General features: G+C 42.5%; 1 protein-coding gene across 1 annotated transcript in view; it reads right to left on the bottom strand.

The window, feature by feature from the left end:
- sec24d (SEC24 homolog D, COPII coat complex component) overlaps nt 1–21,684 on the bottom strand; it is a 145,458-nt gene that overhangs the window by 4,345 nt on the left and 119,429 nt on the right. The window contains exons 19-21 of the mRNA XM_080191398.1: nt 11,131–11,310; nt 7,408–7,599; nt 5,841–5,930 (exon numbers count right to left, since the gene is read on the bottom strand). Coding sequence (XP_080047524.1) covers nt 5,841–5,930; nt 7,408–7,599; nt 11,131–11,310 — 462 coding nt within the window. The remainder of the gene's footprint in view (nt 1–5,840; nt 5,931–7,407; nt 7,600–11,130; nt 11,311–21,684) is intronic.

Below are 21,684 nucleotides of genomic sequence, written 5' to 3'. Positions count from 1 at the left end.
AAGCTGTTTAAAAAGCACATCTTGGTGCTGTGGGAGGTGCACGTAATTAAACTAAAACTGGAAAGGACTTCCAGCCCTCATCCACTCATGCGCCACCACCCCCCCGCAACCCCATCAACTCCCTATGGACCTTCATTGAAGCTGTGTCCACTTTATCTTGTATACATAAATACACAAAATTGACAAAGAGATCAGAGAGACAAAGATGTCAATCAGTGTTTCTCTGTTGCCTGGGCTGGAGCGTTTCAGCTACGATCTAAGATACGATCTAAGGAGATCCATCAAAAATGCCAAAAGACAATACTGGACCAAGTTAGAGTCCCAGGTTAGCCACACTGACCCCACTGACTATGGCAAGGTCCACAAGACATAAGAGGCTACAAAGATGAAGGCATGTAAAATCACTGGCTCCAACGCACACCTCGCTGATGAGTTCAATGCATTCTACACCTGGTTTGGGCAAGAGGTCAGCGAGAGCACGTCCTCTATCCTGGAAAAGCCTGTATCTGGGATCACCATTCCAGATGTTAGAGCAGCTTTCTTGAAGGTCAACCCAGAGAAAGCAACTGACCCAGATGAGGTACCTGGATGTACACTCAGATCCTGCATAGATCAGCTGGCAGAGGTATTCACAGACATCGTCAACTTCTCTTTACAACAATCTGAGGTCCCTGTCTGCTTCAAGAAGATGACCATCACCCCAATACTTAAGAAAAAACAAGCAGCATGCCTTAATGATTATCGGCCGGTGGCTCTGATATCCATCATTATGAGGTGCTTTGAAACGTTAGTCATGGCATGAATCCATTCCAGCCTCCTGGACTACCTGGATCCACTACAGTTTGCCCACCGCCGCAAAAAGTCCACAGCAGATGCCATTTCCCTGGCCCTGCTTTCAACCATGGAATACCTAGATAACAAGGACACCTATGTCAGACTACAGTTCAACCTTCAACATTAGTATCCTCATGAAACTTATCTCCAAATTCCGTAGCCTGGGCCTCAGCACCTCCCTCTGCAACTGGATCCTGAACTTCCTAACTCACAAATCACAATCAGTAAGGATAGGCAACAACAACACCTCCTCCACGATCATCCTCAACACCAGTGCCCCACAAGGCTGTGTTCTCAGCCCCCTACTATACTCCTTTTCCATTTATGACTGTGTGGCCAAATTCCCCTCCAATTTGATTTTCAAGTTTGCTGACGACACCACCATAGTCGGATCTCAAACTATGACAAGACAGAGTATAGGAATGAGATAGAGAGTCTGGTGAACTGGTGAGGCAACAAAACAAAGGAGATTGTCATCGACTTCAGGAAGTGTAAAGGAGAACTTGCCCCTGTCTACATCAATGGGGATGAAGTAGAAAGGGTCGGGAGCTTCAAGTTTTTAGGTGTCCAGATCACCAACAACCTGTCCTGGTCCCCCCCATGCTGACACTATAATTAAGAAAGCCCACCAATATCTCTACTTTCTCAGAAGACTAAGGAAATTTGGCATGTCAGCTATGACTCTCACCAACCTTACTGATACATCATAGAAAGCATTCTTCCTGGTTTTATCAAAGCTTGATACGGCTCCTGCTCTGCCCAAGGCCACAAGGAACTACAAATGGTCATGAATGTAGCCCAATCCATCATGTAAATCAGCTTCCCATCCATTGACTCTGTCTACACTTCCCACTGCCAGAGCAAAGCAGCCAGCACAATTAAGGACACCACGCACCCCAGACATTCTCTCTTCCTTCGGGGAAAAAGATAGAAAAGTCTGAGGTCACATACCAATTGATTCAAGAACAGCTTCTTCCCTGCTGCTTTTGAATGGACTTACCTTGCATTAAGTTGAACTGTCTCTACACCCTAGCTTTGACTGTAACACTACGTTCTGCACTCTCTTGTTTCCTTCTCTATGAACGGTGTGTTTTGTCTGTATAGTGTGCAAGAAACAATACTTTTCACTGTATGCTATTACATGTGACAATAATAAGTCAAATCAAATCAAAATGGAGATAGGTAGGTGAGGCTTGGGTTGTTTAGTTTAGAACAGAGAAAGCTAAGGGGGCCCTGATCAAAGGGTACAAAATTATGAGTGACATAGATACGGTAGACAAGAAGGAACATTTATTTTTAGTGCAGCGATCAGTAACCAGGGAGTATAGATTTAAGAGGCAGGAAATTTAGAGCGGATTTGAGGAAAAGCTTTTTCACCCACAGGATGGTGGGAATCTAGAATTCATTGCTTGAAAGTGTGATAGAATCAGGAACCCTCACAACATTTAAGGGGCATTTAGATGCGCACTTGAAAGTACTGGAAATGGGATTAGAATAGAGAGATTGGTGCTTGATAACTGACACAGACATGGGCCAAAGGGCCTTTTTTTTTAAACGTGATGTAAATTTCTATGACACTTGGACTCGGGTGTTTTAGTACGCTGATGGATTTCTGGGCACTCAATTAAGAATACATAATGAAACATGATAGAGAGCCCAGAAATCTATTAGTCTGTTTTATGGGGCAGCAGTAGAAGTTATTTTAGAATAATGACCTGTTTCTTTAAAGTTTTTTTACTGCGCTATGGCAATTATACTCTTCATTGGTTCTATACAGTTCGTAGTGGCTGAGTAGAGATGGAAGTACCACAGCTTGGCATGGGGGGAGGGGGGCTTAGGTGTTGTTTTGGAGAGTAACAGCTTGGTAGGGGGTACCAGACAAATTATTTTGGGGGCATGGTTTGGCATTAGGTTTGTTTGAGGGTGCATACCTTGGCATTGAGTACATGAAGAGGACCTTACCTTCCAAACATCTTTCAAAAAGGTCCCTCATGCAGACTATGGTTCACAGAATCTTTGAAGTGCCATGAAACATGATTCCTAGAAATGCTGGCTAAACTGCATGAAAATTGTGGAGGACTAAGACATGTCTTCCCCATGATAGAACCGATTGGGAGTGCAGTCTTTTGATCCAAACCAGCCCTCACCCTTAAAAGATATTCTTCAATATCAGAAACCCTGGTAACGGGATTAGGGATTCCGAAATCAGGACCTGCCCACCATTTTTAAAGGGCTCGCAAATCATCCTGACTCTGTAAAAATTCAGGTCAGCATTTTAGCATGGTTTCAAAGTATGCAACATTTGAGCCAGATATGGACAATTTTGAATGCTGACGAATTCAAATTCAACTTAATTGTGACCACAGGCTCCCATCAAAGATGCTACAGACTACTCGGAACTGTATAAAAAGTCCATATAACATTCCTGCCAATTTTTCCTCCTCTGCTATGGGAAAGTGCCAAGTGTTGTCTCAGCGTCTCTCCAACAGCGTGCAGCTGAAATCAATAACCCAGCAGTGGAGGCAAGGCATGGGGGTGGGGGGGGGCAGAGAAGGGGGGAGGATAGGGGTCACAAGTAGAAAGAATGTCCACAACCCAGCAGCTGTAAATATTCAGTTACAGCATTCATGCTTTACTTTGAGTACAAAAATATCCTCCACTTTATTGGAACTCCTTTCTCATGCCATTTCTCTTCTATTATCGTACAAATGATTCAATGGGACATGTGCTGTTCTCTGCTCAGTTCATATACTGTGATACCATCTTCCAGCCTTGGGGACATTTCCTGCACATTGTAAAATGAGTTTATAAACTGGGTGAATGTAACTGAAGTTTTCTTTCAACATTTCCATGATGTCCTTTACTTACCAAGCTTTGCACCAGGTTTTGAATTAATCAATGAAACAGTGATGATCACAATTCACATTAGGTGGAATATGAGCCTCTTGACTAACTGAAGCAACTTTTTAAAAATTCATTTATGGGACATAGGCAGTGCTGGCTGGCCAGCATTTATTGCTCATTCCTAATTGCAGTTGGAAGTTGGTTGAGAGTCAACCACATTGCTGTGGCTCTGAAGTCACATGTAGGCCAGACCAGGAAAGGACGGCAGATTTCCTTCCCTAAGGGCATTAGTGAACCAGATGGATTTTTCTGGCAATTGATAATGGTTTCATGGTTATCAGTAGATTCTTAATTCCAGATTTTTTAAATTAAAATCAAATTCCACCATTTGGCAGAACTTGAACCTGGGCCCTCAGAACATTCGCTGAGTTTCTGGATTAATAGTGGTAATACCAGGAGGCCATTGCCAGTGACTTTCATGTTTTCAGTGCAGAGGAGGCCACTCTTTCTGAGATCCTTATATTTACATATGGCTGAGGTGCTCCTAACATGATTTATGTTATCTGTTAGGAAGAGTTATGTGGAAATTACCCCTCAAATTCTACAGTTATATAAAGTCACTTCCCACCAATAGTCCAGATAGCAAAATAAAAGGGCAGAAGGGTATATTACCAAAGGCACATACTCACCATTAGAGAATAAATATAAAGCTGAATGGGGGCAAGAAATATCCGAGTCCAGAAATTAATAGGGATCTGGGGAGCATGGTGTAATGCGGGGAAATCTATGAAGGCTAGGGATATTGAGGAAGCATTAAATATCCTACCATAGTCTTTCTGCCCGATAACCAGCCAGACTGACATCTTAGCTTGTGGGTGGGAATACAAATATGCAGCAGGGGACTTGTGGTTGTTAATGGGAAGGAAGGCTCAATGCCACACATGGAAGGTGAGTGGCATACAGGTTGTGAGATAAGGACTGTGATTGAGTGGGGGGGGATGTCTGACCAATTAGCCCATGCAAGGGAGGTACAACTCTTTCTTGTATGGTCAGGAAGAGCAGGCCTGCTCCTCCCAGATCACAAGACAATCTGAAAAGTTGATTTAAAACTTTTGGGTCTCTTTTGGCCCAGGGATCAGCTCCTCTCAGATTTTACCAGACAGGGAAGCAAACACTGATCTCTGTTAAGGCCTAAGAGGAATAGAATCTGGTCTGCATATTTAAAACAAGATGCTGTCCCGTGGACATAACTGTTCAAAGAAAGAGGTTAATATGGGGACATTGTAGAAAGAGAAAGCCATTCAACGGGGGTAAATAATGCTCTGCATTTCTGGGCATGTTTCACTCATGGAAAGTAGGCTGAAAGTCTGTTGCTATTGAGAAAACTCGTTGATGGCAGCAGGATCTCCCAATGGCAAGCCGCCTCCACTGCCACAAAACATGCCATGAGGGAGTGGCGGAAAATCCTGCCCATAACTTTTGTGGGCCTGATTTTAACTCTCAGCAGGTTTCCAGCAAAAAACCAAGGGAAAACAGTTAATTTCCCACCCTTGCAACCCCGGCAATTTACCCACCTTATTAGAATGCTATTGATTGAATTGCAGAGGTTGTTGGGGGGCAGGGGAAGGTTGCTGCTGGCTTGTGGAAAATCAGGAGCCCTTTGTTACCTGTGGACAGTTAAGTGGGCTGGACAAGAGACAATCTAAACTATATTTCTGATACTCAAGGCCCCAAAAAAATGCGAAAAACATATCTTGAGCAGCCTCTCCTGCATCCAATCCTCTAATAACAGATGTTAACTTGGTGGGAAAGACACAGCAGCTTCCCTACTCATGGATGGTTTAAAATTACAATTGGGGTCCAGCCAGATCCAAGTTCCTTGGTTAAAGTAGAGCTCCGCTGGTTTTGGATGGGAAGTTTCACCACCTAGTATTGCAAACTGTAATTGTGATCCTATATCTTACTATCTTATGTTTCTAGGACATAGTGCAGACATAAACTAAGAGATCATCAGGCAGGCTCATGTTTAATACAGCCAACTAATAAATCTCAAATGACATCTGTTGTTACGACGCGGCAACTAAACCCGCAATTAAATAAAGAATGTAATAGGACAAGACCTCTCAAAAAGAAACCTGATAATTGTTAACACTTCTACTTACCTTCATGGAATAAGGGCTCTGGTTTCTGATGTTGGCAATGATGGACCGAATCTTCTTTGAATACGGGTTGTCCAGTTCAGGTAATGATGTCTGTAACAGATTGAAAGTTAGGCCTTGTTCAAAGGTCAAAGTGTTGAGTTGTATTCTCTAGTGATTACCTCCCACTTGTTTGTCATATTAGGCTTAAGTCCAGTGTATAATTTTATCAGGTGCACCTGTCACGTCTCAAAAGTGCTAATGTAATTTATGTACGTTTTACATAAATAATGGGGGGACTGGCAATAATCATAATCTGATTTCAATTTCCCAATTTGAATAAAAAGCAATATTAAGGGCAACTAGAAGCTTCTTCTTACACCTCTTCAGAATCTCAAATACCTGGACTTCTGTTTTCAGATACCGACAGTACTGTGAACATTTGTATTTTTTCAAATAACTGTCCTCAAGCTTCAGTACTAGGATGGGTTCCCCACTGTATCTCTGTGACAAAAAAGTGGTATAAATTTGCCACTTGCTCAGATTTCCTAGCACACTGTCATCGCCTTAAGTGCTAAATATCTGAATGCTGGGCCAGAATTTTAGGCCCCAGTGGGGATGTGTGTGCAGATGGGCTGGTGCGAAATGTTACACTACTTGCAGACCTGTTTGTTTGTTGGCACCATCTTGGCCTAGGCCATTTTTCCAGAGATATGAGGGTTGGGTGGCAGGACTACCCACTGAATTAAGGACAGTTAAAGGCCTAAAAAGGCCTATTGTCAGAGGCCAATTAGAATTGACCAACTTGAAATTAAAGCCTTTCTCTACCCATCCAGAATGCATTCATCTCTCAATATTTTAGCAATAATCCATAATGCAATTCCATCACTCCACCTCTCTTCCTCCTACCCCTTCAAAGAAAATTCTTAAAACTCACCTTTCCTTCCAAGCTTTCAATCACTTTCCCTAACTCTGTGTTTCTATTCCTCATTGTTCATCTTCTGTCAAATACTTTTGGAACATTCTGCATGTTAAAATCACTATAATCAAGTTGTGAATCATCAGCAATGCTGTTTTCCGCTGAAGGAATAGTTGAGGGAAGAGGTTTCACACACTGTGATTAGCAGGAGCTCTACTTCCCAGCAATGATCTCTGGAGATTTCCACACAATATCACACTGCAGGTCAGCTGAACAATAAAATCAGCAAAGGAACTTGTTCTTTAGCACGCAATTTTCTCAGAACTGCTCCTACTCTCTTAGCATAAGGTTATTGGAAGTGGGTCAGAAAATCATGTTTAAGCAGGTAAATGGAGTTTCTATACATTTCTTGATGGGGATTTGGCACTGGGGAAAAAACAGCTTTGAGGAAATTCTGAGCTATCTTGTTCGATGTGAATAAAATTATAAATTAGGTAGCAAATACAAACATTTTTGTCAATTGCTACAAATAATTTATTGCACTTTGCATACCAATACTCATGTAATGCCCCATGCCCCAAGAATATAATTTAAGTTAGTTTATGGGGGACGGAAGCAAGATTATAACAATTTCAAATTTGAATGATTAAAAAGTTTTCACACTTGACTTACCAGGTCTGTGTTGATATGTGCAAAGGAGGGGACATTAAAGATGCCTTGAATTAGCTCAGGTTGAGAGTTCAGTCCAAGCCACAGGAACATATTTATTCCATTCTCCAACAAAAATATTCCTCCGTCAGCTAAACGTTCCTCTGAGCAACGGACAGCAGCAGGAAGTTCCTCACTGTTTACATCCATCTTGTACTGTTGTAAAACAGAGAAGTGTTCAGCTGTGTCAGTAGTTGAAGCGTACGTGTTATCCAAGAAATGTTGGAATAGGTCTTTTATCCTCTCAAGGCTGTTCCACAGTTCAATTAGATAATAGTTGATCTGTACCTGCACCCATCTTATTTCGATATTCCATAATGCTATTGTCAAACAAACAAAATCCATCAATCTCATCTTTGAAATTTTTACTTGACCTAGCAATATTGATGAAATTCGTACATTCATAAGAACATAACATAAGAACATAAGAAATAGGAGCAGGAGTAGGCCATCTAGCCCTTCGAGCCTGCCCCGCCATTCAATAAGATCATGGCTGATCTGTCATGGCTCAGTTCCACATTCCCGCCCTCTCCCCATAACCCTTAATCCCCTTTCTTATCAAAAACCCATCAACCCGTGTCTTAAAAATATTTAGCGAGGTAGCCTCCACCACTTCAACGGGCAGAGAATTCCAGAGATTCACCACCCTTTGAGTGAAGAAGTTCCTCCTCAACTCCGTTCTAAACCGCCCCCCCTTTATCTTGAGGCTGTGCCCCCTAGTCCTACTGTCCTTTCTGAGCGGGAAGAGCCTCTCCACCTCTATCCTATCCATCCCATTCATCATCTTATACGTCTCAATGAGATCTCCCCTCATTCTTCTAAATTCTAACGAGTACAAGCCTAGTTTATTCAGCCTCTCTTCATAGCTCAACCCCCTCAACTCTGGCATCAGCCTAGTAAACCTCCTCTGCACTCCCTCCAAGGCTAAAATATCCTTGCGTAAGTACGGCGCCCAAAACTGCACACAGTACTCCAGCTGCGGCCTCACCAATGCCCCATACAGCCGCAGCAAGACCTCCCTACTTTTATATTCAATCCCCCTCGCTATGAAGGCCAGCATCCCATTCGCCTTCCTGACCACCTGCTGCACCTGCAAGCTGGGTTTTTGCGACTCATGCACAAGGACCCCGGGGTCCCTCTGCACCGTCGCCTGCTGCAGTTTTTCTCCACGTAAGTAATAATCCTTCCTACCATTATTCCTACCAAAGTGGACCACCTCACACTTGCCAACATTAAATTCCATTTGCCATTTCCTGGCCCATTCGCCCAGCCTATCTAGATCCTTCTGCAGACTCTCCACACCCTCTGCACAATTTGCTGTTCCACCAATCTTGGTGTCATCAGCAAATTTCGACACCATACACTCGGTTCCCTCCTCCAGATCATCTATATAAATGGTAAATAGCTGAGGCCCCAGCACCGACCCCTGGGGCACTCCACTAGTCACCATCCGCCAATCCGAATAGCACCCATTGACCCCCACTCTCTGCCTCCTATTTGACAACCAATCCTCTATCCACGCTAACACCCTACCCCCAACTCCATGTCCCCTGACCTTCTGCAATAACCTCTTGTGAAATACCTTGTCAAACGCCTTCTGAAAATCAAGAAAGACCACATCCACCGGCTCTCCTCTATCCACCGCCCCAGACACATCCTCATAGAACTCCAGTAAATTTGTCAGACACGACTTCCCTTTAACGAAACCGTGCTGCGTCTGCTCTATCAAGCAATTCCCCTCAAGATGCCTCGCTATTTCCTCCTTGATGACGGATTCTAACATTTTACCTACAACAGACGTTAAACTAACTAATTCCCTGACTTTTGCCTGGCACCCTTCTTAAACAATGGCGTAACATTAGCCGTTTTCCAATCTTCCGGCACTTCCCCAGAATCCAGCGACGTCTGGAAAATAACCACCAAGGCATCCACTATCACCTCCGCCATTTCTTTCAGAACCCTCGGATGCATTCGATCCGGTCCTGGCAACTTGTCCACAATCAGCCCCTCCAGTCTGTCGAGCACCGCCTCTCTAGTAACAGTAATGTCATTAAGACCCTCCAAGTCCTACCACCTTTCCATCTCTAACACTCGGCAAATTATTCACGTCCTCCTCCGTGAAGACAGAAACAAAAAAGTTATTCAATACCTTAGCCATATCCCCATCCCCTACCACTAAGTCCCCCTTCTCATCCTCTAAGGGACCAACGTTCATCCTAGCCAGCCTCTTCCTTTCTATATATTTATAATTTATTCAATTTATATTTATTTATATTTATTCAATTATTAACTGATGATTAACAACATCACCAACATGTGATTCCTCCAGGAGACAGAGATTTCATCTTTGGAACATTAATGAATCAACCATAACGCGAGGACTCGGATGTAATAGAATTGAAACAGAAACAGTGGGGAGGGTTTTGAGCCCACACTCTCTGTCTGCAGGAATGGCATCACACAGTCAAAATCCAGAAAGCGAGATTTGCACTGGCAAATTTCTGAGTTCCGATCTTCCCAGTCCTCCCCAGCACAGTGGTGTGAAACACACCATAGGAACACAGAAAACTAATGTTATTACATTTTACTGGCAAGCACTCTCTCCAGAACTTCTCCACTCATTGGATATTCAGCAAGTACCAGCGTGACGTCTCGCCAGCGCCAATTATAACAGATTCACCTAGACGTGAACCAGTCATGGGGATCTCCCCGGGAAGGCAATAAGATTAATGTAGCCCGCAGGGGAGAGGGACATGGCCAGGCAGTGGTTTAGCAATGCTCCCTGGCACTGTCCCTTGGCACAGGTTGGCACTTCCAGATTGGCAACCTGTCTATGTCAACCTGGCAGTGCTAACCTGTGCCAAAGGGCAGGCCCCAGCAGGAGGCTTATGGGAGAGGAGGGCATTCATTCAGATTTGGTTGTGGGCTGGAAGTGGATGGAGGAGCAGGGGCTGCTGGCAATGGCTGTTTGGAGTGTGGGAGGGGGCGTGCCGGTGTGTAGCTGGGTTTTGCAGTGTTTTGAGGCCCTGCGCCTATACTTCATGACAGCATGAAATGCGCCCCTTTGATTTTTTTCTAGGCAGTGTGTTGCAAGATCTGGACAGGAAACCGCCATGTTTCTCTGGAGCAAAACACCATTTTTCTAATCAGAAATAGCACCCTGCCAATTTTTTTTTGGTAAGATCCCCCTAGCTTTATTTTTGGATGACTTAATGTGAGAACTTGTGTATTTTGACAGGGCTTCTGCTTTACTTCAAATCCTCCAAGAATTAAAAAATGACTGTTGCAGCTTAAACAGTTTCAATCTTCTTAAGAGGTGTGCAGTCTGAAAATAAAAGCTGAGGAAACTGAGACATGATTTAATAAAAAAGAGTATTTCTTTAGCAGCTGAAATCATTTGATATGATAAAGAAATAGTCTTATTTTATCCCTATTGATCTAATTGAAAGTGCCTAACATTACAAAAACGATGGAAGATTTCTCTGGTCTCCATGGACACCAATATCATAATTGCTATTTTGAGCTTTCTTGGTGGGCAATGTTCCACAGATTTACATCTAGGGAACTCTCAGCTCTCAGTGGAAGGCTGAGAAAAAAGAGCTAGAAATTTAACATAGCCTCTATGTTGTTCAGAAACTTCCCAGAAAACCCCCTAATGGAAGACCAAAAGGCACTTCTTTCACTTACAATGGGTAAAAGCCGTGGGTAGAAGAAGGATTGTGTGCCAACCACGTCCATAAATGTGACCAGGAGCCGTTGGAAAGCTCTCTCATCTGTAGGAAGGTCAGGGCTCCCCAGTAAAACGTAACTCTTCAAGAGGCAGTTCATGTAGACGGGGAGCAACTTCATGGCCTCTGGCAGGATGAGCTGGCGGACAAAGCAAAAACATGCTTCACTGATAACAAGCGTCCTATACACACAACAGGACAGGTTTTTATTTCTCCTTAATGAAGTGAAAATTGCCTCACAATTTGAGATTAATGTATCTGTACATTCTATATGAAAAATAACATGATCTCTGCTTGCCAATTGGTGTTTTTAATGTTCTGCATTAGTAATAATAGCGTTTTGAAGTCGGTCCAACACAATCCAGTACATGATTTCAAAGCAGTCAGCTGACATCTGTGGATCAGGGGAAGGAAATCTGAAAAGCGCCTTCATGTCTGGCTATCCCCATTTAAGGTTTCAATCTATCTGTCCATTAGGGGAGATGATAGATTGTTTTAATGAAGCTGAACAAAATCCAATGTTCATTTTGGGCTACTAAAGCATAGATAGATTTTCTCAAATACATAGGGGTCAGCCAGAATACAACATAAACGCTCAACAATACCATACTGTTTAAAGATACCGTTTTTCAATATATATTTCAGCATTTTGTTGTGCTGTATAACTAGACAAACAGCTCTTTGAACAATAAAATGCACAAAAGTTAAGACTCTGCATGTGCTGCATGCAATAAAACATAGGCATAAACAAGCCTACTATATTTGTATAACACTGGGCCTAAGAAAATTAGCTACAGTAGCCACGTGGTTATGTGACTGAACTAGTGATCCGGAGGCCAGAGACATCAGTCTGATTTTAACTCTCTGCAACTGGGTGAGTTTCAACAGAATTAAGATCTTGCCCATGAATTCAAATCTCACCTGGGCAGCTGGAATCAATCTGGAATAAAAGCTGGTATTGGTCATAGTGGTTATGAAATTACCCACCAATTGAAAAAACCCATCCTGTACACTAGTGCCTCTTAAAAGGAAACTTGCTGATATTATCCCTATAGGTGACATCAGAGGCACAACAATGTAGGTTAGCTGCTCTCTGAAATTGTCGAGTAAACCACTAAGTTGTGTCAAACCACAAGAAGAATAAAACCAATGGACATAAGACACCACAGACATGGCACAGTGTCACAGTGGTCAGCACTGCTGCCTCACATCGCCAGGGACATGGATTCAGTTCCAGCCTCAAGTGACTGACTGTGTGGAGTTTGCACATTCTCCCCATGTCTGCATGGGTTTCCTCCAGGTGCTTCAGTTTCCTCCCACAGTCCAAAGATGTTGATTGGCCATGGTAAATTGCCCCTTAGTGTTAGGGGAACTAGCAGGATAAATCTGTAGGGTCACAGGAATAGGGGCTCGGTGGGATTATGGTTGGTGCAGACTTGATAGGCCAAATAGCCTCCTTCTGCACTGTACGGATTGTCTGATTCTATGTCAAGGAACGCACACTCGTAGTCAAATCTACAAAGTCCTCCTTACTAACATGTGGGGACTTGTGCCAAAATTGAGGAAGTCGTCCCTCAGACAAATCAAGCAACAGCCTGACTAAATCACACTTGCATGTTACAGCCAATGTCCCAAACTCTGTCACAACCAACTCTGGAAATGTCCTGTTCTACCAGTAGGTCAAAGCTACCAGAGAACATCAGAAATAGGAGCAGGGGTAGGCCATCTAGCCCTTCGAGCCTGCCCCACCATTCAATAAGATGATGGCTGATCTGAAGTGGATCAGTTCCACTTTCCCGCTCTCTCCCCATAACCCTTAATTCCCTTGTCTATCAAAAACCTATCTACCCGTGACTTAAATATATTTAGCGAGGTAGCCTCCACCACTTCAACAGGCAGAGAATTCCAGAGATTCACCACCCTTTGAGTCAAGAAGTTCCTCCTCAACTCTGATCTAAACTGCCGCCCCCCTCCCCCTTATCTTGAGGCTGTGCCCTCTAGCTCTGCTATCCTTTCTAAGCGAGAAGAATTCTCTACCTCTACCCTATCCATCCTCTTCATTATCTTATACGTCTCTATAAGATCCCCCCTCATTCTTCTAAACTCCAACAAGTACAGACCCATTCTATTTAGTCGCTCTTCATAGTCCAACCCCCTCATCTCCGGTATCAGCCTAGTGAACCTCCTCTGCACTCCCTCCAAGGCCAATATATCCTTCCTCAAGTGCAGCAACCAAAACTGCACACAGTACTCCAGCTGCGGCCTCACCCGTACCCTGTACAGTTGCAGCAAGACCTCCCTACTTTTATATTCTAAAGATGCCGGCACAGTGGGGTATAAACAAAGGGAAAGGCCTGAGAGTCCACAGCTCTGACTTCAGAGTCCATGAAGCTCATGGTATCAGGTCAACCACGGGCAAGGAAACCTGCTGCTGTTTATCACCCACGGCCTTCTCTCAATTGATGTTTTGGTACACTGTCATGATAAATACTACTTGGGAGAAACATTGACGGTAGTAAGGACACAGAATTATTTTGGATGTCCATTATTAGGTGAGGTTCAGTAGCACTACTATGGACAGATCTGGCTAAATCCTGAAGGATCTGCCAGACTGGGGTGGGTAGTGAGAGAACTAACAAGAAGGAAAACTTGACGACTCGCCCTCACCGATCTACCTGTCACAAATGCAAATATCCATGGCTGTTATGAGACAGTCCTGCTGGAGACAATCTTCAAATTGAGGAGACAGGTTTCAATCTACCTGTCCAATAATGGAGATCAGTTATTTCAATGAAGCTGGACAGACACCATTGCCAGCAATCATCAAAGTATAGGTTTATTTTCTCAGTTATCACGGGTCAGCCAGAATACTACGTAAACACTTAAATGGAATAAATTCAGAACAGATTTAGCAGCTCAAAACTGGATATTCATGTGGCACTTTGGGTCAAAGCAGCAGCAGAATGTATTATACCACATTATGTAATGTCACTGTCTGGCATTTCACTCACTCTGCCATTACCATCAAGACAGAGACAAAGTCTGGCTCAATGAGGAGTGCCTAAGAGTATAATAGTAGGAATAGGGGTGTGAGGCAGATCTAAAAAAAAATGAGCTGGCAGACTGCAGAAACTAAAACATGCACACTGAACAGCAAAAGCAGCAATTAAATCGGCACAACTAAGCAATCCCACAACAAACATATCACAATCAATCACTGGTGTCTCTTCACATCCTGTCATGAATGATAGTGGGCAATTTAATAACTTAAAGGATGAGGACGAAGCTCCATGAACATTTCCATCCTCAATGACAGCCGAGTGCAGCATGTGAATGCAAAATGCAAGGCTGAAGCGTTTTCAATCATCTTCGACTAGATGTGCCAAGTGGATGATCCACCTAAATCTCTTTGAGGTCCTCACCATCACAGATGCCAATCTAGCTGACTCAATTCACTCCATATCATATCAAGAAATTCCAGAGCAATACAGCAAAGGCTATGGGCCCAGACAACATCCTGAATGTAGCTCTGAAGACTTGTGCTCCAGAACTAGCTGTTGCTCTGTCCAAGCCATTTACATACAGTGATAACACTAGCACATAGCCTAAAAATAGAAAATGATCCAGATATGTTCCGATCACAAAAAGCAAATCGAGTCAAGCCAGTCACCCAGTCATACGCCCATCAGGAAACTGATGGAACGGAGTCATTGGTAGTGCTTTCAAACTGCGCTTATCAATGATTTGGTCATTGATGTCCAATTTTGTTTCAGCTAGAACAATTCCTAACAGCTTCTGTTCAAAGATAGGAATTGCAGCTGAATTTCAGGGGTAAAGTGAGAGTGACTGCCCTTACTGGCAAGGTACAGGTTAACTGAGCGTGACATCAAGCAGCCATAGTTCAACTGAAGGCAGTGGTAAGCAGGAGTAAAATTCATCACTGGTTGGAGTCATGTCTAGTACAAAAAGAGAAAGTTGTGGTTGTTGAAGGCCAATCATCTCAGCTCTAGGACATCACTGCTGGAATTCTTTAAAAATGCCCTAGGCCCAAACATTTTCATTTGCCTTGTCAGGGGAATTTCACAGCAACGTCATTGCAGTGTTAATGTAAGCCTTACTTGTGACACTAATAAATAAGGTTTAACTTTAAAACTTTGACTTTCCTTCCATCATAAGATGTGGGGATGTTTGATGATTGCACAGTATTCAGTATCATTTACAACTCCTCAGATAATGAAGCAGTCTATGCCTCTATGTAGTAAGGTCTGGACAACTATTAGGCTAGGACTGATGGTGATAAGTAACCTTAGTGCCACTGAAGTACAAGGTAATTAGCATCTCCACCAATCTAACCACCTAGTCTTGACATTCAATAGTATTACCATCAACTGGTCACTGGCTCCCTAACTAACAGTGTTGTGAGAGCATCTACAGCACACAGACTACAATGACTCTGGAAGGCAGTTCATTACCAGCTTCTCAAGGGCAGTTAGGAAGGGGCAATAAATGTCTGTGAATGATTGAAATGACATTATGAAATAGATGAAGGAAATTATGAAATAAAGTCAATCGCTACACTAATGCTAATGAATTACAGTTGTAAATGCACTTCTTATGGAATCATGGAATCTGATAGTGCAGAAAAGGCCATTCGGCCCTTCAAGTCTGCACCAGCCACAATCCTGCCCAGGTCCTACCCACATAACCCCATGCGATTACCCTAGCTAGTAGCTCTAACACTAAGGGGCAATTTGGCATGGACAATCCACCTAACCCACACATCTTTGGACTATGGAAGGAAACCACACAGACACAGGGAGAAGGTGCAAACTCCACATTGACAGTGGCCCAAACTGAGAACAGAACCCAGGTTCGTGGCACTGTGAGGCGACAGTGTAACCACTGTGCCATTTGGTAGTACAAAATATCTGGTGAAATGCAACCTGGTCTATCAGTTAAGCAGCAGCATAATTTGTCAACACTTGTGAAGACTTTAACTTGTCATATGATACTAAGATGTATCGGCTGTGCTCAACTCAATGGAATGTAATTAACTGGCAGCAGTTCTGCTCCATTTGAAATGGTGCACTTCAAATAGGCTCAATGAACCATCATAAACTGTGTACACTTTATTGCAAATAATAATGTATGTCAAAAGGAATTGAATCCAAGCTGGGTGTTCCAAAACCATTTCCAAACTTTGAGCTTCTTGGCTGAGTTTGCAAAGTTGGAATCCAAATGAGATGTTTGAAAAATGTTTCTAAGTCACTTGAGTTTCTTTCACAATTTAGGACATTAAATGAAACCAATTGTCTGGATTATAGTCTTAAAACTCTTCATGGTTGTTTTACCATCTACCATGGTGGGATTCGAGCTGGAGATCCCAAAGCATTACTGTAGGCTTGTGGCTTATCCGTTCAGTGGCCTAGCCCACTAGGCCATTTAAAAGATGTTTCATAGGCTCCTCCTGTGGCCTAGTGGGCTAGCCCACAGGAGGAGCCTATGAAACTTTTTTTTAAATTACCACTAATTTTAGTAACTGATGTGCTAATAATTCAGTAAACATTCATTAAAAATTTTCCTCATCACAACTGAGATTTGTGAATTTTAACATTTTACAGCCAGTTCAGTATATAGGAAACTTTCCCTGGCATTTGATACCGTCCAATTTGTCCATGAGCCACACATTCTATGTATTAGATAAAATTGGCACTGCTGCTGGTAACGGGAATATTGAGTTCATAGATTCCTCCTCCCAGCTGCAGAACATTTTGCTACACGATCCTTCCCTCCCACTGGTCATCAATAATTCAGTTGGAGTGAATTGTTGGCTATAGAGAAGTTTTAGATTTAAGAGTGCTGCGGGGCTATACACTTGTTAGATACTGTATTTTGTTACTCATTTTCAAATGCCTCAATGTTGGCCTGCTGTAATGTTTAAGTTACAGAACCACTTCTAATAGAATAAATAATCCTGTATCTATACTTTGGTTCTGATCGTTCTACACTGCAAAACAAAGCAAAAAGGTTCTGCTGGTCTTTATCTTATTAGGGCTGAAATACAAAGGGAATGAAGCAATGTCTCATTTGTATAAGTCTTTGTCAGACCACATGAGGGGCATTGTATTCAGTTTTGGGTGCTTTCAGGAAAAATGTATTAGCCTTCCAAGGGGTGCAGTGCAGATTCACTGGGATGATCCCTGGGTTTAGATGGTTAAATTATGGGAACAGATTTCGTAAACATGGCTTGCACTGCCACACAGAACTAGAGAATAATACAACACAGGCTGTCTCTCGGCCCATTATACCTGTTCAACATAGAGTTCAATAATTCTAGATAGTAAGTATTCCCTTCCATCTTAACCTGATCACTCTTTTTGTTGCTCGCTGCCAGTTGTTTTTCAGCTACCTGGCCTGCCCCAAACGAGTCCCACCCCCTCCCTCTTACTTGGTCACTTGCCCTAGCTGTTCAGTGCTCCCGTTAAAATATTCTGCTATTGCACTGTTTACCACTATTAGCATGCTTCATCTCTCAATGGCACCATTAACATTCTCCTTTGTCTTATGTCTGTGACAAATCTTTCAATATCTCCTTTTTCCCCAAGCTATCTGTTGAGCTTGTGTGTGGTTTGCTTCATTTGCGCAATGACTTCATTCAAGATATTTCTGCCTATGCAATTACATTTAAATGCTATATTATAGAGGATTGCCAACTCTACTTGACTATATTTTAAAACTCAGAAGACGTACTGCCTAGAAATTGACTGCATTTTTGAAAAGTACAATGCAAGCAAAATAGGCTTATCATAAGCCAAACAAAGTTTTTCATAAACAACATCTGTGAGGTTGGTTTCTCCAAGTCAGAGACAGCATGTGCCAAACAATTTCGATAACAAGATAACAAATCACATATACTATAGTTTCAGCTCTATATTTTCACTTCAGCATTGTTTGTGAGTTCTGTTTTGATCAGTACAGGACTAACAAAAGTGGTCTCTCTCTCTCCCTCTCCAGCTTTTCGATTTCATAATTATTGCATTTTAAGTTCTGTTCAACAAAAGAAATTCATTTAAATTCTATATTAGTGCTCTCTTCATCTATTCTAAGGAATGAATGGACTCTGGTCTTATATTTTGTCCCACCTTCTCTGTTCCCTTTTCAAATACATAATTTTGGAATGTCTGCCTTTCCTCAATCAAGGATCATTTAGATCCAAAAGTTAATTCTGTTTCTCTCCACTGATGCTGCCAGACCTGCTGAGTTTATCCAGCATTTTCTGTTTTTAGGCCAGATCCCTTTTCAATATACTAGAGTCAGCCCTCCTCTATTTAGGTATTTTTGTGTGTGACTGTTTCTTGTCCTTGCTGTTCTAAACCTTCTGTGGTAGACGGAGAAACTATTCCCTTTGGTGGGGACATCAAGAGCGATATCGAAGCTTATTCACTGAAGTAAACTCAGGGAGAACTCCTTCACAAAAACAGCAGTATGTAGAATGCTCTCCACCATATAAAGTTTGGATGTTAGGACAACTGCAGCTTTTAAGACCGTGAAAGAGAGGTTCTTTGTTAGATAAGGATATTAAGGGATACTGAGCAGATCAGACATGATCTAACTGGATGATGGAGCTGGTTTGAAGTGCTGAATACCATATTTCTGTTCTTAAAACTCCAATGTTGATTTCAGTAACAATGGATAATTACACATACATCAGATTGATGAATTCAGTTAGTGTACAGCGACATTCATGACTTTGCCTATTTGGCTAGGATTTTCTCTGGTATTAGAAGGTGACTTCTGGAGGTTAACAAAGCCAAATTCACCAGCAAAGTCAGCTGATAATAAAGAAGAGTTATAACAATTGCCACTGCTGCCCAAAAAGAAATGCTGGTCTCATTTTAACGAATTTATTAAAACTACCTGCAATGGTGTTCTGAGTTGCTGGAGACACTCTGCAAAGTAGATGGAGTATTAATTAACATGTTTGCAATTGGCAAAAAAATTCTGTTACTCTTGTTGAGGTGCATTAATATTTGCTAATCAGCCTGTTGTTTAAGCTAACAAGCCATCTATGGGTAGATGCTAATTACTAATTCATTCTGCTCTGCTTGACCTACAGAAAAATTAGCAGGTTCATTATGTGGATTCAATTATACCCTGTTTCAAGTGAAAAATGAGCTTTGGATTTTGGCTGCTGGCTCTGTTGAATCAGGCACGAGCTTGGAACATTCTGAACTCAACCATTCCCAGAACATTTAATTGGCCCAGATCCAGTTCAAGCTGAAGACTGCAGTTCAGATGAATTTGGATTCCTGGTGGCTATTTTTGTTTGTGATTTCAACTATCTCTCTTACACACCTAAAAATATGGCGACTGATTCCCTGAAACACTTTTGTGACAGTACAGCTGGCAAAACACACAGTGCATCATTACCTTCTTAAAAACAGTAAGCTAAGTGGAATTGGTTATTTGGTCCTTTCTACCTGCTAGCTCTAAAAGGCATCTTTCAGTTAAGGTGGAACTTTAAATTGACAAAAACACGCTCCAGAATACAGTACGTGCAAGTTCCTCAAAAGTTGATTTTCACTAAGCATACTGAAAGATGTGCGTGTGTGTATTTGCATTTTTGAGCTACACATTTAAGAACATTGTTGTGACTGGTGTTGCAATTTGAGTCATCACTATCAATTACAAAATATCCTTGTCTACATACAGCACATTACAGAGTAATACCAAGAAACTTATTTGATGCCCAAGCTTAACTTTTTCTGGTTCTGGTATTTTTGCCCTGAGATTAAAGTTGTAGTAGATTAACTTGGCAATGCTTGCAGTGCCTGCTACTCTATCATTTTACTTTATGCGTAATCACAAAAATTCATTTTGAAATGTCAAGGGTGTGTTCACATGGTGATTAGCATATTTCAGCTTTAAATTAGTTAACTGAAACTATTATAAATTCCAAATTAATTGAATTCTCTAGAAAAATTGGAGAAGTAACTCAGGTCAATAATATACTTGGAAGTTTACAGGTAATTGACAAAAAACAATTAAATTGCATATAGTAATTATCAGTTAGTAGTGCTTGTGTGTTACAAGAGTCTTAAGTAGAAAATGTAATTTCTTGTTGCAAGATTTGAATGAGTACTTCAGTGTCATTGTGAAACACTGGCCAGACTTATGTGGTTAGCAAGAATGGGATCGAAGATAGTGGGGTGTGTCGGAGGGGTGGTGGGAGTCTGAAAAATAGGGAAGTAGGACAAGGTTGGCATGTCTGTCACCTTCCTGCTGCCATGGCATTTTACCAACAGTGAAGGTGGCCATAATCGGTACTCCAGCCCAAAGGTCAATTGAGTCACTTAACTGGCTAAGTAAAGGCCTCTTCCCACAGTGGCTTGTGGGCCTTTCTGTCTTTCTGCAGGCTTGGACTTGGTGGAGAGGAGTGGGGTTGCACCTGATTGGGCTCTCTGTAGGCCACAGAGGGTTCTCCAGCTACAACAAACATCCTGCCTCACCAATCACTCTGTCCCCATTGCTGCTTATCTGACTGATCCAGCAACATGACCCCCTAAGCCTGCTTTGAGGGCAACATCCATGCTGTTTCTTTCGGGTGTATACAATTCCAGCAGTGCCCACTGCCCCCACCACCCCCTCTCCCAGTGACGTTGCTGGGACTGAAGAGTTGCCAGTCCTCTGATTGACTGGCAGTTCTTGGAGGAGGACCTCAATATCACTTACAGGGATGGGAGCCCCAAAGCAGCTCATTAGCTGCCTGAAGGACTTAACATCTGGTCATGGCTGCCTTAAATGGCTGAAGTAGGGTTACTCCCAGTTTTTTTGGTCTGTCATTGGGACCACTGCTGTCCTTGACAAAATCCCAGCCATTGCTTTTGATAGCCTGTATAGAATCAGTTGATTTGTTAGGTGTATATAAATGCTAAAAACCGGGCTTGGATTTTCAAAGGCCACATGGTCAAGGTGCAAGCAGGCTTTGAAAATTGTGCTCCCTGAGGCCTTGCTTGGCCTTTAGGACACTTCTAAATTTTCAGTAGGCCAACAAGTGAGGAAAGTGCACAGAATCCCCTTGCTTCCAATTAACAACCCTTTAAGCTCCAAGAGGAGCTGTTTAAGGAATCTGTCCAGAATGGAATGAAGTTTTGAGAATTTTTCCTGGTGAGCCCAAACTGGCTTGTTCACATCACTGCAGGATCAAAACAAATAGCTTTGGAGATGGCTCTGAGAGGAATCCATGGACCTTACAAGTGCCAGAAAAGCACTGGCTCTTATATCGTCATGCAGGCCGACTGTTCACCCCATTCTTCACCTCTGAGCAGATGCCTGGTCAAATCAGAAAGGTAGCGGAAGCCTCCAGAATGTCTTCCATCTACCTTTTCCACTGGAACCAGGCAGACAAGTCCCACCTCCTGCTTGCTTCCTGGCCAATTAGGCCATTTGCATTTAAAGATGCAGCACAGGGTCAAGATCTGAAATTCACCCAGATGTCGGGGTTCTGAATGAA

The sequence above is a fragment of the Carcharhinus amblyrhynchos genome, chromosome 1, assembly GCF_965287045.1.
Source record: "Carcharhinus amblyrhynchos chromosome 1, sCarAmb.v2.hapA, whole genome shotgun sequence".
In the NCBI taxonomy this organism is placed as follows: Eukaryota; Metazoa; Chordata; class Chondrichthyes; order Carcharhiniformes; family Carcharhinidae; genus Carcharhinus; species Carcharhinus amblyrhynchos.
This window is presented reverse-complemented; position numbering and strand designations above follow the sequence as displayed.